The 14390-nt window shown below is 43.8% G+C and overlaps 1 protein-coding gene across 3 annotated transcripts in view; it reads right to left on the bottom strand.

Annotated features, from left to right (window-relative positions):
* Positions 1 to 10352, bottom strand: part of DSP (desmoplakin) — a 38417-nt gene extending 28065 nt beyond the window's left edge. For 2 of the 3 annotated variants that reach the window (XM_027897366.1, XM_027897368.1), the window contains exons 1-2: positions 9881 to 10352; positions 975 to 1077 (exon numbers count right to left, since the gene is read on the bottom strand). In XM_027897366.1, coding sequence (XP_027753167.1) covers positions 975 to 1077; positions 9881 to 10080 — 303 coding nt within the window. In that variant the 5' untranslated portion in view covers positions 10081 to 10352. The remainder of the gene's footprint in view (positions 1 to 974; positions 1078 to 9880) is intronic. The other variant, XM_027897367.1, reaches the window with a different exon arrangement.
* Positions 10353 to 14390: the final 4038 nt, after the last annotated feature.

Below are 14390 nucleotides of genomic sequence, written 5' to 3'. Positions count from 1 at the left end.
TTTGTCCTTAGCAAGAAGAGAAAGAAACAAAGTAAGCAATGCATGTTGTGGCACCAAGCTGGAACTAAACATGTCTTTCTTTTAACTGCACTGGAATAATATTAATCCTTAACAAAAGGCAGTATTTACTCTGGCATTGATTTTTATATAAACGTGGTCTCACGTCCTGTATCTCTGAAAAGGAAATGAACTGCTAACCACAGAGTTCATTCCTGAAAGAATTTTCTGTCCGAAGAGGGTCCAAAAGTGTGCATTAAATCTCATTTACTGCCAGAACTGTGAAGGGTTTTCACATCTCAGTGGCCTGAGCAGCAGGGTGCACTCACCACCCTGCACCTCCTCTGACTTCAGCAGGAATAGAGGACATCCCATGTTTGCCAGGACTGAACCCAACATCAGTGAGTAACCCACCCCCAGGTACTATGAGTTTGTACCAGGGTGCTGTACTGCAAAGATCACCTGTATGCATTTGAGTTAAAACAGTCAAGAAGATTATAATCTAGTTTCACACACTTCTTTAGGAATCATCTGGAAAAGTAAAATAAAGATAATGAAGGTATTTCCTATGGTGATTAAGGTTCATTATGGCCCAGAAAATGGTGACAATATTTTACAGGACACACTGAAAGAGCATATGTAGTCATAATATTAGCAAGAGCTGTTTACACTGACAGCGGTCCTAACTTAAAACTGAAAAACAAGATGCAGTACAATCTGTTTGAGGAGGGGTTTGTTTTTTAAAAAAATCGAGAAGTCCCTCTTTTCTTAATCAGGTGCATTTCAATCAGTTTTACCGAACAGAGTACAGAGGGAAGAAAGAGGTATGCCATTACACTCCTAGTTGCCTCACACAAACAGCTGAAAGGGGAAAAAGGAGATGAAGAAGCAGAGCCTGTGAGTCCAGGTAACAACACAGCATTCACTCCCTGTAATATTCATGATGACGTTTGATAAGAACAACAAGAAGCACTCACGGGTTGTACTATGAGCTCAGCTCGCATCAGGCAATCCGAACAGTTTTGCAAAAGCTCCTGGATGGTGTTCTGGCGTCTGGACACTGTACAGGTCCCATTCTGACTGTTGTGGGGGACAAGAAGAAGATTAAGTAAATACAGAGGAATCATATATTTTGAAGAAATACAAGAAACGCAAATTTGGAACAGTTAAGGGAAGTTACACGTGCTCCACCTCATTTAGGTTCACAGAGACACACATACATTATCTAGCCCTCCTGCCTAATTGCACTGTGAAGTTTGAATGACAATTCCACGATGGCAGAGCCACTTTATAATTCTGCAACAGCTGGCATGGACTGACTTTGCTACAGGATAGAGTCGAACATGGAAACTGGCATGCCAGAAAGGAGAAAGTTTTCTTCCAGCACAGGTATTTGTAGCTTTGATAGACAAAACTTTGGCAGCATTACAGTGAGAATGGATTATTCACAATCTCTGTTAAAGTCAATACCTAGAGCATAGAGCTGTGTGATGTAATTGTAAATGTTATCACACCAGCCATCAAATTCAGGGCATAAAAGGAAAGCAGGATCCTTGGCTGCACAAGCAAGTCCATTCAAGCATATGAAGGACCTCTTTACCAGCAGAAATGCACAAAGCTAGTGTAGTGTGGGAAGAAGGAATTGCAAGATGCTCAAGCTGTTACAAAAATAGCCAAGGGGCCTGGAGTCAGAGTAAATGCCTTCTTATAGAAAAATAAAGTGTGAGTTTGGAGGTTCCAAGTAAAACTCCAGCACTGAAAACACTAATGAGGGAAAAAGCCAAGGCAGGTAATGGGGTCATTATTGTTGTCTTGCACATAATCTACTGCCTACGTACTGCCAGAAGGTTGCTGGGATTCAGCCACCAAAATGAGCCACTGCTAGCTGAACAGGGGTGAGGTGCTTCAAGTGAGGAACCATTCCTTGCTGATGGGATCAGACCTCTCAAGCAAGCCCAGGCGGCTCCCAAACCCAAACCCACTACTAACAGACGGTAAGGAACTAAGGTGCTTCCAAGCCCTGCCTAGTTTTCCAGCTCATGTGCTCACATTAGATAACCTTTTCCATTACAAATCACTGAAGAGCCCAACATTCCATACAACACTAATGTCAAAAAGACCATCGGTGGGAACCTGTCCAATTCAGAGCCACCAAGAAATCTGGATCCAATAGAGATCTTTCCACTGACTTCAACAGACTCTGACCATCCTTGTCAAAAGGAATTGTGACAATTTAAAAAACTCAGCAGAACTTTCCTTGGGAAAGTCACTGCAGTGGTGAGAAACATTCAACAGTGTAATTTTAAGAGCTCTTCTGCAGCATGTGCAGCTGGTCCATCAGCAGCCTGCTGTTCTATCAGCTCGTCTTGAACAAATGGAAAAGATTTGCCCCACTTTTCAGCAGCTTCCCCCAATACCAGTAAAGAGACCCTCAAAAATGTAGAGACAAGACTGGAGAATCACTGAAAGACATAAAACAAGCCGTACACATGCAGCCCCCAGCCTGTACTGAGACCCTTTGGCCACATAAACGCTGCGCCCCACTGTGCTATGCACCACTGTGTACCTTGGAAACAGCTTAAAGAAAACAATTATGAAAAACAACATATGGGTCTGCTTTTGTGCCAGGTTTTCCATCAGCTTCCTTTTCTAAATCATTCCTTCTCCTTAGGCATCACTGTTGTGTTTAGATCTAGAAGTATGTGACTGCATCTGAAATTTGCATTTAATTACACCCTCAATTATTCTCATGAATGAAACATAATAAGAGAGAGGAACCTTCTAAGCAATTTTCTCTTTTTAGAGTATCAGAAGAGTATTTTTTCTTAATACATTTTTCAATCTTGTCCTGGCATCTACAAATGCCAGGTATCCATTAAAGCCAAAAGAACTATAGATGATGACCAGACTTACACTCTAATAAATCAGTATATCTCCACTCGTTTTGGTTATCTTCACTAATCTCAAAGGCATTACTTTGCTTTACATTGAGAGGAGGTCTAAACAATGACTATCATAGTTAACATGGAAAAAAAATGTGAAGAAAAGCTATTTTCAAATAAACTAGTAAAACAAATTAAAATATAGAAAGAGTAGAATTATAAGTATTTTGTGTTCATCCCAGTGATCCTTGAAGACCACATGCAGAATTATTGTCCAAATAATAAAATGTTGGAAAACTGAAGATGGTTTAATCAAGATGCCTTGAAGTGGGAGGCTTAAGCACACCCCAATTAGAGCTTCAAAAAAAGATCTACAAGTTGCTTGTTTACAGTTCACAGAGACCTTCACAAGAAGAAAGCAGCAAGTATTTAAGGTTTTCCAAACCAGTAGACAAATAAATAAATAATGGCAAAAGTTGGAGTTATACAAATTGAAACCAGGAAAGAGTACACTATTTTATCAGTGCTGCTTTCAATACCCTGGATGTTAGTTCTGTTGTTAAAAAACTAACTAGCTTTTGCTAGTTAAAATACAGAAATCAACCCTATGACAATGAACAAAAAGATAGTGGCCTCTTGGGGGCACCGGCTTTCAAATCTGTCAAAGGACCAAATGGAGCTAAATGGCTTTACTGGGCACACCCAGAGACACCAGATGCCACTATAGGAGATGATGTTTGAAAGCATAGCTCCACCAAGTCAACAGGACTCAAAGACTACAAATCTGAAGAAGATTTAGCTGTTCAACTATACTCAGGGGCATAAATCAATATCTGAATTTCAAAAATACTTAGCAAGACAATACCCGAACATATACAGGTTGACAGATCAAATGGCACCAGCACAACCTCATATAGACTCATATTCAGTACCTATCACCCTGCAACAAGAAAGTATTTCATGATTAGTTTCAAAGGCCTTTCAATATAATATACCTCTTAATGAAGCCAACAGGCCTCTAAGGTGGATGAGTAGATCAAAGCAGAAACACCAATGCAGAGCAATACGACATCCAATCTTTAGGCAGTAGTAAACAGACAGCCAAAGGGAAACCATATCCAACACAAAAAATACTGGACCAAAGAAGCTGAGGTAAACCCTGAACATGCTGGATGGCATCATAACATGGTACAAAGTACAAAGCTGGATTTTTAAAGTGGAACCACGTAACCTATATGCTATATAAAAATATATTTATGTCCCTCAGGAGGATCCCAACAATCCTCACAGAACACAGTTAAGTGAATTACTTTACACAGTATTTTGTCAGTGTCTTTCTTGCTTTGTCTGATTCTGTTTACATGAAAGTGAATGAGTTTAAAGGAATGTTTGGTCATTGCAACAACTATGCTATGACATACTATTGCTGCTATAGCAATTTGATCCAACTCTGGCAGCACTTAAAGCTTGAACCTATGAATAGGATCCTGCTGTGTCAGACACTGTAGGCACACCATGCAGTGAAAATATGGATAGGTTTTTCATTTGGTTTACTGCACCCCAGTAAATACAGCATTATCAACCATTCCAGCAGAATGAGAAAGAATTGGAGGTTGGTCTTTTAGCAGGATTCATTAAAAAAGAGTGCAATGTCTCTCCACTAATAAATATATACATTTGCAATAATCTATTTGCTGTGCTCTTTTGGTTCTGTAAACGCTACAGAACAGTGCTGAGTGAAACAGCCCTGACTGCTTCCCACCTCAGCTACCTTTTTTTCCCTTCAACTCAACATTTTAGACTACGACACTTATTTGGAAGGTAACTCATGAATTTCAAAAAGATACTATTAAGCAGAGTTCTTCATGAAAATAACTTAGTCTTAATAGTCACTAACTATTAAAGGAACAAAGGAAAACAAAACAGGATAGCTTCTTTGTTTTAAAATTATGAAAACACTTCAAAACACAGATTATTGCTTTTATTTGGGATCTTAAAATGTAGCCCTGTCTCTCTCTACCCTAGGAAAGGCATAGTATCTTCATGTTGTCATTCTGTACAGGAGCAACCTTGTTCCGAGCATGTCAAGGCAGAACATGTTGCTCGCTTGTTATACTAGAGTCTTGCTCTCACAGGGAAATGAGAGCAGAGCCCAACCTCTGCTGACACCGGGATTTGGGCAGGATAGTAGCTCAGCAACACCTCATTGATGGAATATACCCCATTGGATGTAAACTCAGCCGTAACTTTTCTTGAATTTAATTGAATCCTCTATTTCTGAGCTCGGATTGTGTTTAACTGTTCAGCAGTACCAGTGATCCTCTCAAGACGCCAAGCTGTACTGAAACAAGAAACAACTCTTCCTGCTTCTCATAAATGAGACTGAGAAACATGCTCAAGGCCATATGATGAGTTATGAGAGTTGAGACAGACACAGCGAATCCAGTGGTGCCCACATCGCCGGAACACAGCAGAGCTGAGTCCTGCTGCCACTGACTTATGCAAGCAGTGAAAAAAATTCCTTAGTGATATATTTTGAATAAATCACATATCTTCTCTAAACACTCAGCTTGCACCCTCACAGGCCCAGTACAGGAGCTGATGTCACCACTGCAGAACCCGAGGGACAAGGAAGAAAGTCGGCTACCTTCTGCTTTCTCATTTGGTTTCTCCTGCTGCTGAAGACCTACCTGCACACCCCCAGCATAAAATGTGGAGGCTGCTCTGGTTTCTGCCTTTGTAAGTACACATGAAGAGGCCACTGGGTTATCCGGGGAGGGCAGGGGGGTACAATTAGTATCTAGAGAAGCAGGGTGGAGGAGACACAGAAGCATAACCAGCTGTTCCGAGGGGCCTTCCAGCAGTTTCACAATTCCTTAAAGCTTTGGAAACAACAAAGAGAATGCTCAAAGATACTCTTGAAGATACTACTTGAAACAAATTAGAATAATCCTTGTTTCATTTTCCAAATCCTCCACAAAACCTTTAGCCTTTTGAAAATTCAAAGTTTGTGTTTTTTTTAATTCATTCAAAAAGTAAAGGAAGCTTTAAAAAGAAAGTCTTTAAGCAGAATCGGAGCATGGAGTGATTCCCATAAACTGAATGAAAGTAAAAAACCAGCACTTCTTTTTCTTCACACTTCCCCCCCTCCACACAAACTTGTTTGAACAAGCAATAGATTCATCAAGGGATTACCTGGTATGGCCAGGGTAGGCAAGTCAGAAGAAAAACCTGACCTGGAATCTCCATTCCCAGCACACAGCCTGAACATACCACTGGACTAAACCACCACCCACGCGCCACCACCTGCCACTTGGGTGTGGGTGCCCCAGAAAGCACACTGGCATATGCTGGCTAAAGGTGGTGAATCACAATATCCATAAGAATACAAACCAAAATTAAAATATTACAACCCATCTTACCCCCTCCCACCTAGTAGAAGTTGAATGCAAGTGTCAAATCATCAAGAATTTCCTAACTTGGTTCTCCCCACATGCTTCTGGTCTAACTAGGACCAGTTTTGGCACACCGTGGCCTCACCAAACCAGTCCCATCTGCCAAGCATGCACATAGACTAAGTCATGATGGCAGGAAACCTTAAAAGACATCTGCATCTGGCAGTCAGGCTCTAAATACCATTAGAAACGTGCAAAAGTTTAAGAATCACTAGTGAATTACTGAATTATTAAGATCCCTGAGGCTTGGTGCCTTCATGGCACGCAGGGTTTCACAAGGGATCCTGCCACACCTATTCACAGAAAATCCTCACGCTTTTTCCCACTGGTATGAATCACCAGCAGCAACAGAACCGTTCTACAGGCCACACCTGCCCAGTGCAGCAGGCTGCAGACGTGCTGCCTCTCCCACCTCCGGCTCTGGGAGAGAAAGGTGCCAAATGCTGGGTCTAGCTTTGACCACGGAAATACACCTCTGCTGGAGAGCAGACGCTCAAAACGCAGCAAATCCCCCTTGAGAGACAGAGGTTTTCACACCTGCAAAGGTACCGAGCTTCAAATCTCACACATGTACCTACAGAACTGTGAGTTGGGAAAGGTACAACCTGACTTTCTCCTCATGGCGTGGCACTGTCACCAGCTGTCACAGAAACCCATTTCTCTGCCAGCCAGAGCACAGCTGCAGGCTCTGCCAGCATGGCAGGTATTCGGCAGCAATTCAGACACATTCCTCCCTCTCTGTCTGAGGAGCTCAAAGGGGAAGTTACCCTGCCAGCTCTACCACCACTCAGCTTGGTCAGGACTCTTCAGATCCCTGTGAGATTGATGAGAATGCCAAAAATGTGGCTTTGAGTCCGTTTCCTCCAAGTTTACTTTGTCTCTCAGTTCCTGAAAGTAATGTCAGGGCACGGGATGTGAATTTCCAACTCCTTTTTTAACCTGAAGCACAGAAGTTACCTTAATCCTGAAGCAGAACTGTGTAAATTAAATTATGTTCATATCATTCAGTGACCATGAATCCTAGGCTATTTTTTTCCATAACCTTAGCAATGACAAATAAAACTGCACAACTTTGCATTTTTTTTTCCTTTCTCTCATAGTTTATCAGATTTTCTATCTCCATAGCAAAGACACTGATAAATATTTGACTGATGAATTGGCAATTTAGCAGCATGTGACTCACTGTCAAGCTGACTAGCTGTACTAAGGGCCAAGCTCATCCTGAGTTCCCAAGCCAGAAGAAACCGGGAATGTTGTAAAAGCACCTTGCTGAGCCCTAAGGGTAGGGAGAGTCTCATATTGCTCTGTGAGTAATGTAATACTCAGCACAGACTTGTTTGGCAGAATACGCCCCAAAACTTACAAGACTAGACCCTAACTTGAATCCTTCTGCATTTAAACATTAGGGTAGAGTGGTCTGCCCTGTTGGAAAAAGAAGCCTCAGTTTTCTGAGTTCAGTAGATACCACTAAACTTTGGCACTGTGGATGTCAGGCTAAACGCAATCATTAAAACCAATTCCACAGATGATGTCCCTGATGCTGATAGCACAACATATACAGGATTTAGTGGATTTTCAGCACACAACATGTGTGCAAAATCAGGCACAACTGCCTTTTTTCATTAACCGGCAACAACCCCTCATTTTGTATTTTGGGACACATTTTAACTCAAATCAACACTAACTAAAAACAAACCTATGCAACCTCCTTGCCAGAAATGCCTTCGCAAAAAGGAGATATAAATATTATGTTATAAAGAGTAAACGAAAGGATATTGATATAAGGTTGTTAACCTTTTGATCAGGTCTATCCTTTCCACTCTTGCTACACCACCATTGAACACTACAGAAAGAAAAGCCTAAAAAACTACAGATGGTTAAAAATATGTAACAAACCCCAAAGAATAATAAATTAAAGGAAGGTATTCCTCCTCTAGATAGATTAGAGGACTAAAGTGTGCAAAAAGAGAACAATCAGCAAGTAACATGCACTGCCATTCATTTTTCATGCCTTGCATGTGTCTTGTAAACAGTAAAGCACCACTAGCAAAACAAATCCTCACAAAGGCATGGCAGCAACAGCGTTTTGGAGTCCTAGTGTATGTATTCTCTAATGATAAAGTGTTGAATTGTTCTAATTATTTAGAAATAAATAGGTATTCTCATACTACTGTACTGGTAACTAGATGTGCTCTAGCTGCAATTCATTGTAACTAACTTACCTGAACATACACCAAACCGAAAGTCAGACAAAAACTAAGAACCAAGCAAAGTAATAAATAAAAAATACGTAGAATACAAGTTTTGTCATTCATTCTGTGGTCCTCTAGCAACAGGTCTGACATAGCTAAGAGGAGCACTCTGTGCTCTCTAGGATAATCCTAATTCTCTACAGCCACTTATAGATTTTACTGCATATAAAAAAGCCTGCTTGTTCTCATCTGCTGTTTATTATTTACTACGCATATTTAATTCTGGTCCTTCTGCAATCTCATTATGTACTATTCATAAAATCAGGGCTTAAATTCTAACACAAAAACCAAGTCAGTGCTTCTGCATCAATTCCTAAATCAGTGGCATCAGTAATTAGACCAACAGGTTTAATACAGCCATTCCATGCATAAAAACCTGTAATTACGAGCAGTGTTTTGTGCAGGTACTGAATCAAACAACTGCTCTTTCCTTTGGTGACTGTAACTACTGCCTGCTTTTCAGTCCTGTGAACCCCCAGCTGAGGAGATCAAAGGAGAAGTCTTCATGACCACTGCACTTATTTTTCATACATTCACAGGACCACTCTGCTCCAAAAAGTCCTTGCCAGACGTGACGTGCACAGATTGCTGGTACAGCTGCATACACAAGTGTAGGCATTCTCACAGCCGGCACCCTACCTACAAGAGCTTGACTGTGTCTCCAGCAACAGGGCAAGTAGCAAGTTACAAAGGTGGAGGGGAGGAAAGCAGATCTCGCTGGCACTAAATGTATGTGATCACCCTGTAAAATATAATGACTTAAAACTCCCAAGCCTTAAACAAGCTAGAAACAAACTCAAAAATTAACAAGAGAACAACTCCCACTAGTTAAAATGGTTTTGTAGTCCTAGTTATTGCAACTACTGGGGAGGACAATTAACACAGAGCCTGGGTGTATGGGGTATAAAGCAATTCACCTCAGTACAGCTTTGTTTTACGTCACCGAGCAAAGACGAGGTTTATCAGCAGAGAACTGTTCGGTCACTACAGCCAGCACGGACCCGCTTACAGCTCTGAGTGGAAAGGGAAGACACATTGCTTTTTAATCCTGTTACTCTCTTCAAGGAGAGTCACCACCAAAAGTGTTCTGTTTGTGTTTTTAATAAGTTCTTCGCTTGCGTTTAAATGCCTTTTAGAAGTAAAATAAAAACACTCCTCAGGGAGGAAGAGGAGAAAAAAAAGAGACTTGCAAGCTTGCACACCTAGGAAATCAAACCGCGAGCAGGCTCACGGCATCTCTCCGAAGGCGGCCCCGAGCCGGCGGGGCTGAGGGGGCGGCTGGACCCGCACCTACCCGTATCCGTCGGAGGCGTAGTCCCCCCCGTAGGTCTTCTGGTAGTAGTAGGTCTTGTGGGTATGGGTGCCGCCGCCGCCGCCACCGCCGCCCCCCACCACATGGGAGCTCATCTCGTAGCGCAGGTCGGTGCCCGACTCTGCCCGCGCCATCCGGCCCAGGGTGTTGATGCGCGGGTGGGACCCGCCGTTGATGCTCATGGCAGCGGGGGAGCCGCCGGGGGCGAGAGGGGGCGAGGGGCAAAGCCGCGGACAGACTGACCCAGACCCGACGGGGGGAAAGGCATTCACCGCCGGGAGCGCCCGCCGCGGTGCCGCCGCTCCCTCGCAGTCCACCGAGGGCCGGGGAAGGGCCGAGAAGGGCCGAGGGTCGGGGCAGCCCGCAGGTGAGAGCTGGGCAGGGGCGTCGCGAAGCGCTGTGGGTGCCGGGCGGACGGGCGGGCGGCGGACGCTGCTGGCGGCGGCGGCAAGAGCGGAGGTCCCGTCTCGTCCCCTCCCCGCCGGCAGAGGAAAGGCGAGGCCACACCTTTCGTGGAGGTTTTAAGCGGCGCCCCTGGGCGTGGGGCCGCCGCCTCGCCTGCGTCCTCCGCGCCTCCTCGGCGGCTGCCACGGGATTCTCCGCGGCCTCGGCCCCCGCCCCGCCGCGCCCGGCGGTGGTGTCGCTCCCCGGTGGCCGCCCGGGCACCGCAAGTCCTCTCTCACCATCGCACCGGTGTGTCCACCTTCCTCGGTGCGCCTGCTGCCCTCGTGAGTTGCCAGTGGAGGCTGGAGCCCATTGGGAACTCCGTCCCGACCTGTCGCGTACCTACTGGGTTGCCCTTGCCCTGTGGCTGTGGCCGAGGCCCCGGGGCGTGGGGCGGCTCACACGAGGACCGTGGGCGCAGCGGGGCGGATGGACGGGGCCGGGATGCCCTCGGCACCAAACATCCTTGTGCCACCCCGGAAAGCAACCGGCACCTGGACAAGGCAGTGCAGGTTAAATCGGCACCATTACGTCCAGGAGGGGTCTGGCAGCTGCCCTCTCCCCATCGCATCACAGGGTGTTGATGCTCGTCGGGAAAACAACGTGCATGTTTCATCAATTCCCAAATACACAGGGTCCCACATTCACAAGGGTTTTGGGCACTCCAAGCCCAGTGCATTTCTGAAATGGCACTGAAACTTGTGCACCAGCGCATGAAATGTTGGAGTAGTGCTGATTGCATGTGCTGATTGCGTTTGTGCATGAGAAAGAGGATATTCAGAAACGGGCATTCAAACTGACTTTTCTCCTCCGTTTTCCATTATTCCCGTCTTCTGGTGCTCTGAAAGTTACGGTTTACTCTTTAAAAAGTATAAAATAAGGCAGATCCTAGGAGACAAAGTCATTTTAACACATTTGTGCGTGTACAGGGTGTTGGCAAAGGCAGTTTGCTGTAGGATGCCCAGCAGTGCCTTTGTTACCAGCCGTTGACCACTGGATTACTCTCAAGGATTGACTGGGAACTATTTCTTAACTACTCTTAGTGGCACTGCCTGAGCTGGTCTGGCCACTTGTCCATGGTGTTAGAAAACAAAGATGGACAGGTTTTAGGAAGTAGCAGTCACTCATGAATAACCCTGTCAAGCTTCTCTGAAATAATCCTGAGGCTTTCATCCCAATGTGCAGTACAGGAGCCAGCCATATCAGTCACCTGATGCTCTCCGACAACATGTGTGCTGCAAGTTTTTTAAACTTGTGTGAGATCACCAGCAGCCCACACCATGCATAAATTCTTGGGCCCGTTTCTGTCTTTTCTGCACTGATTATTTTCCTGGTATTTTAAATCCAAGTGATAGGCCACGAGACAGTAGGTAACAACTACATAAACATATCAAAGGACAAGACTTTCTAAATTGTTCAAGAGAAAAACTGAATGAGAGCAGTTCTCCCCAGTGCCACTGAAACTGCTGGGACTCTGTGGGAGCACCACCGTACAGGTTACGTGAGAACCTGACCTGCTCCTCGAGGTGATGGGCAAAGTGTAGCGGAGTGGAGGCATAAGAGCTACTCCAGGCAAACGTGGGATTGCTTGGCCCTGAAAGGCATCCTGATGGCACCGCCCGGAGCTGTATGGAGTGCTACAGAGAGGCAGAATGCAAGTTGGTTATTACATGTGAAGTCATGCAGTGACTTCTATATTGTAATATATGTGCAGTATTATATATAACGTGAATCATTATATATGAGTGCATATATATATATATACACACATGCATGCATATATATTGTGTATATATGTGGATTTGGGATGCTGTTTTGAATACAGATTACATCTGCACAATTTGATGATTTGACATTACATTTCAAAGTCATCAGGGAGCAGAATACAGAAACAGTCAGGATGAGTAAGAAAAACAAATACAGAGGCTTAATGCTATAAAGAGGGAAGAAGAAAGGTAGAAAACAGATGTGGAATAGGAAAGAAATTCAGAATGAAGGAAACTTGAACTCTATGCCTTGGTACTCCACTCCACTTACATTTTTGAAACGTAAATACGAATCTCTGAATTAGTACCACCAGTGGTATTTATATTTATATAGGGCATTTACAGTTAGACATATAAACACAAAGTTATTTGTTGTTTTGTTGGGGTTTTTTTCAGCAAGTCCCTTAGAAAGCTGCGCATTTATATTTATGTGTATTTGGAAATCCAAAGATACTACACTGATCTGAGGTTCTTGCTGAGTTTTGGCACCACCTCCAGTCAGCCCCACCTTTCAGCTTGGACTGGTGTGCCAGCTCAGTGAGACATGCCATTATCTGTGATAGAGACAGCATGTGTGTGATACACCCAGAGGCCTGGATGAGTCACTGTTACCTGGACACAGAAAAGTGTACTTAAATACTAAGTGGATTCTGGTGGTCCTACTTTCACAATTAGCCCCACTGAAATGTAGAGGAGAAGATAAGAATGAACTGAAACTGAAACCAGCACAGTGCTCCTATCTTAAGTGTTTTCATAGATACAGAAATTAAAGAAATAAATGTAAACAATTAAATGCTGAAAGAGTCGCTATTTCCTTGGTACTTACCCTAGGTGGACTCAGTTATCTTGAAGCAGGGTCAAGTCACATAGATATTGTTTAAAATTCATCCAAATGCATGAAAATACCAGTGTCACAACTGGAAGATCTCTTTGACATCAAAGAGCTTTTGAGTGCAAATGTCCAGGAAACTACAAGCTGCAGTTTCTTAGCATAACATATCCCTCCCCATGGTAATGGGATTGGAACTAGCGGATCTTTAAGGTCCCTTCCGACCCAAACCAGACCATGGTTGTACGATTTTCCTCCCAAAGAAGGAGAGAATGATATGTAGTAATTTTGAGTTTATAGTTCATCTCCCTTAGCAGAATTCTGTCTCCTAAGGTAAGGGTCTATTAAAATTGTGTGGGTCTTAGGAGACTCTCTTTCAACAAGTTAGTCTAGAGGACATGTAATATGCCCTCCAGGAGCCTTAACCCAAGCTAAAGTCAAGGTCTGTGCTGTATCCCTTAACTTGCCTCCCTTAGAATTGCAGAGACCATGAAGATATTAGGAGAAAGCAGTTCCAAAGAGGTAAAGTGTCTGCACCTGACGACTGCTTTAGTAAACAGAGATAAGCTTCTTTATACCTAATACTAATACTTGGCACAGCTCTTTAGTTTTCGTAAAAGGCTCCTTTCCAACCACAGAGTACCCAGAAGCTCTATTTTAGGCTTAGGGTGCTGGATAGTGGGTCTTTAACTATTCAGGACACTACTGGAGCTGAACTTAACAACCTGTGTTGGTCCCTGCCTATATTAGGGAAACATCTATATTTTATCTTAAGAATTGAATTCCCAAGGGCACACTGAAATTCCCCTCAACGGATTGTTAATTCATAGCTTTTGACAGTAGTTGCCAGCCCCTCCTATTTCACATGCCCTCTTCTGAGCTTATTTAATGGCATCTTCTATTTAATGCCCTCCTTTCCTGGATAGGAACCAAATAAATTTGAAATAGCTGAAACATATTGATAATCAGTGACATCTGGCATTCAAAGTACAAATCTGAGTATGACTTGATAATTGATTTCCATTATTGTAGCTTGTGAAAAAAACAGGTCTGGCCTTCCAAACAGATCGAATCATCCAGGTAAACCAGCATGTGAGTCCTGTGTTCCTAACTCCTACACTTTTGGGCAGTAAGGACAAGTTTGCACGTGCAAGTCACTAATCTGGCTGTGCATCTTTGCAAGGTGCTTGCTATGCACCAGCGCTCCTGTGCAAGGGCTGCCTGGAAGCAACAGCGTAGGCTGAGTGGCAGTGTTCACAAAGTCCATGTTTGTGAAGATGTGAATGCCAGTCCTGGGAATTTCCACTTCCTCACTTCACTCAGATGGAACTCTCCACAGAAAACTGACAGTTAACACCCCTGAATCCACAGTCTGAGCTCTTCCATGCATGTGAGGAGAGGCTGGTGCCAGTGGGATCACCTCTATAGCGACTGCAGACATGGTCTGAAATGT

The sequence above is a fragment of the Empidonax traillii genome, unplaced genomic scaffold, assembly GCF_003031625.1.
Source record: "Empidonax traillii isolate 1590-97213 ecotype Southwest subspecies unplaced genomic scaffold, ASM303162v1 scaffold537:size946161, whole genome shotgun sequence".
Taxonomy (NCBI): domain Eukaryota; kingdom Metazoa; phylum Chordata; class Aves; order Passeriformes; family Tyrannidae; genus Empidonax; species Empidonax traillii.
Note: the sequence above shows the minus strand (reverse complement) of the source record. Positions and strands in the feature narration are given on the sequence as shown.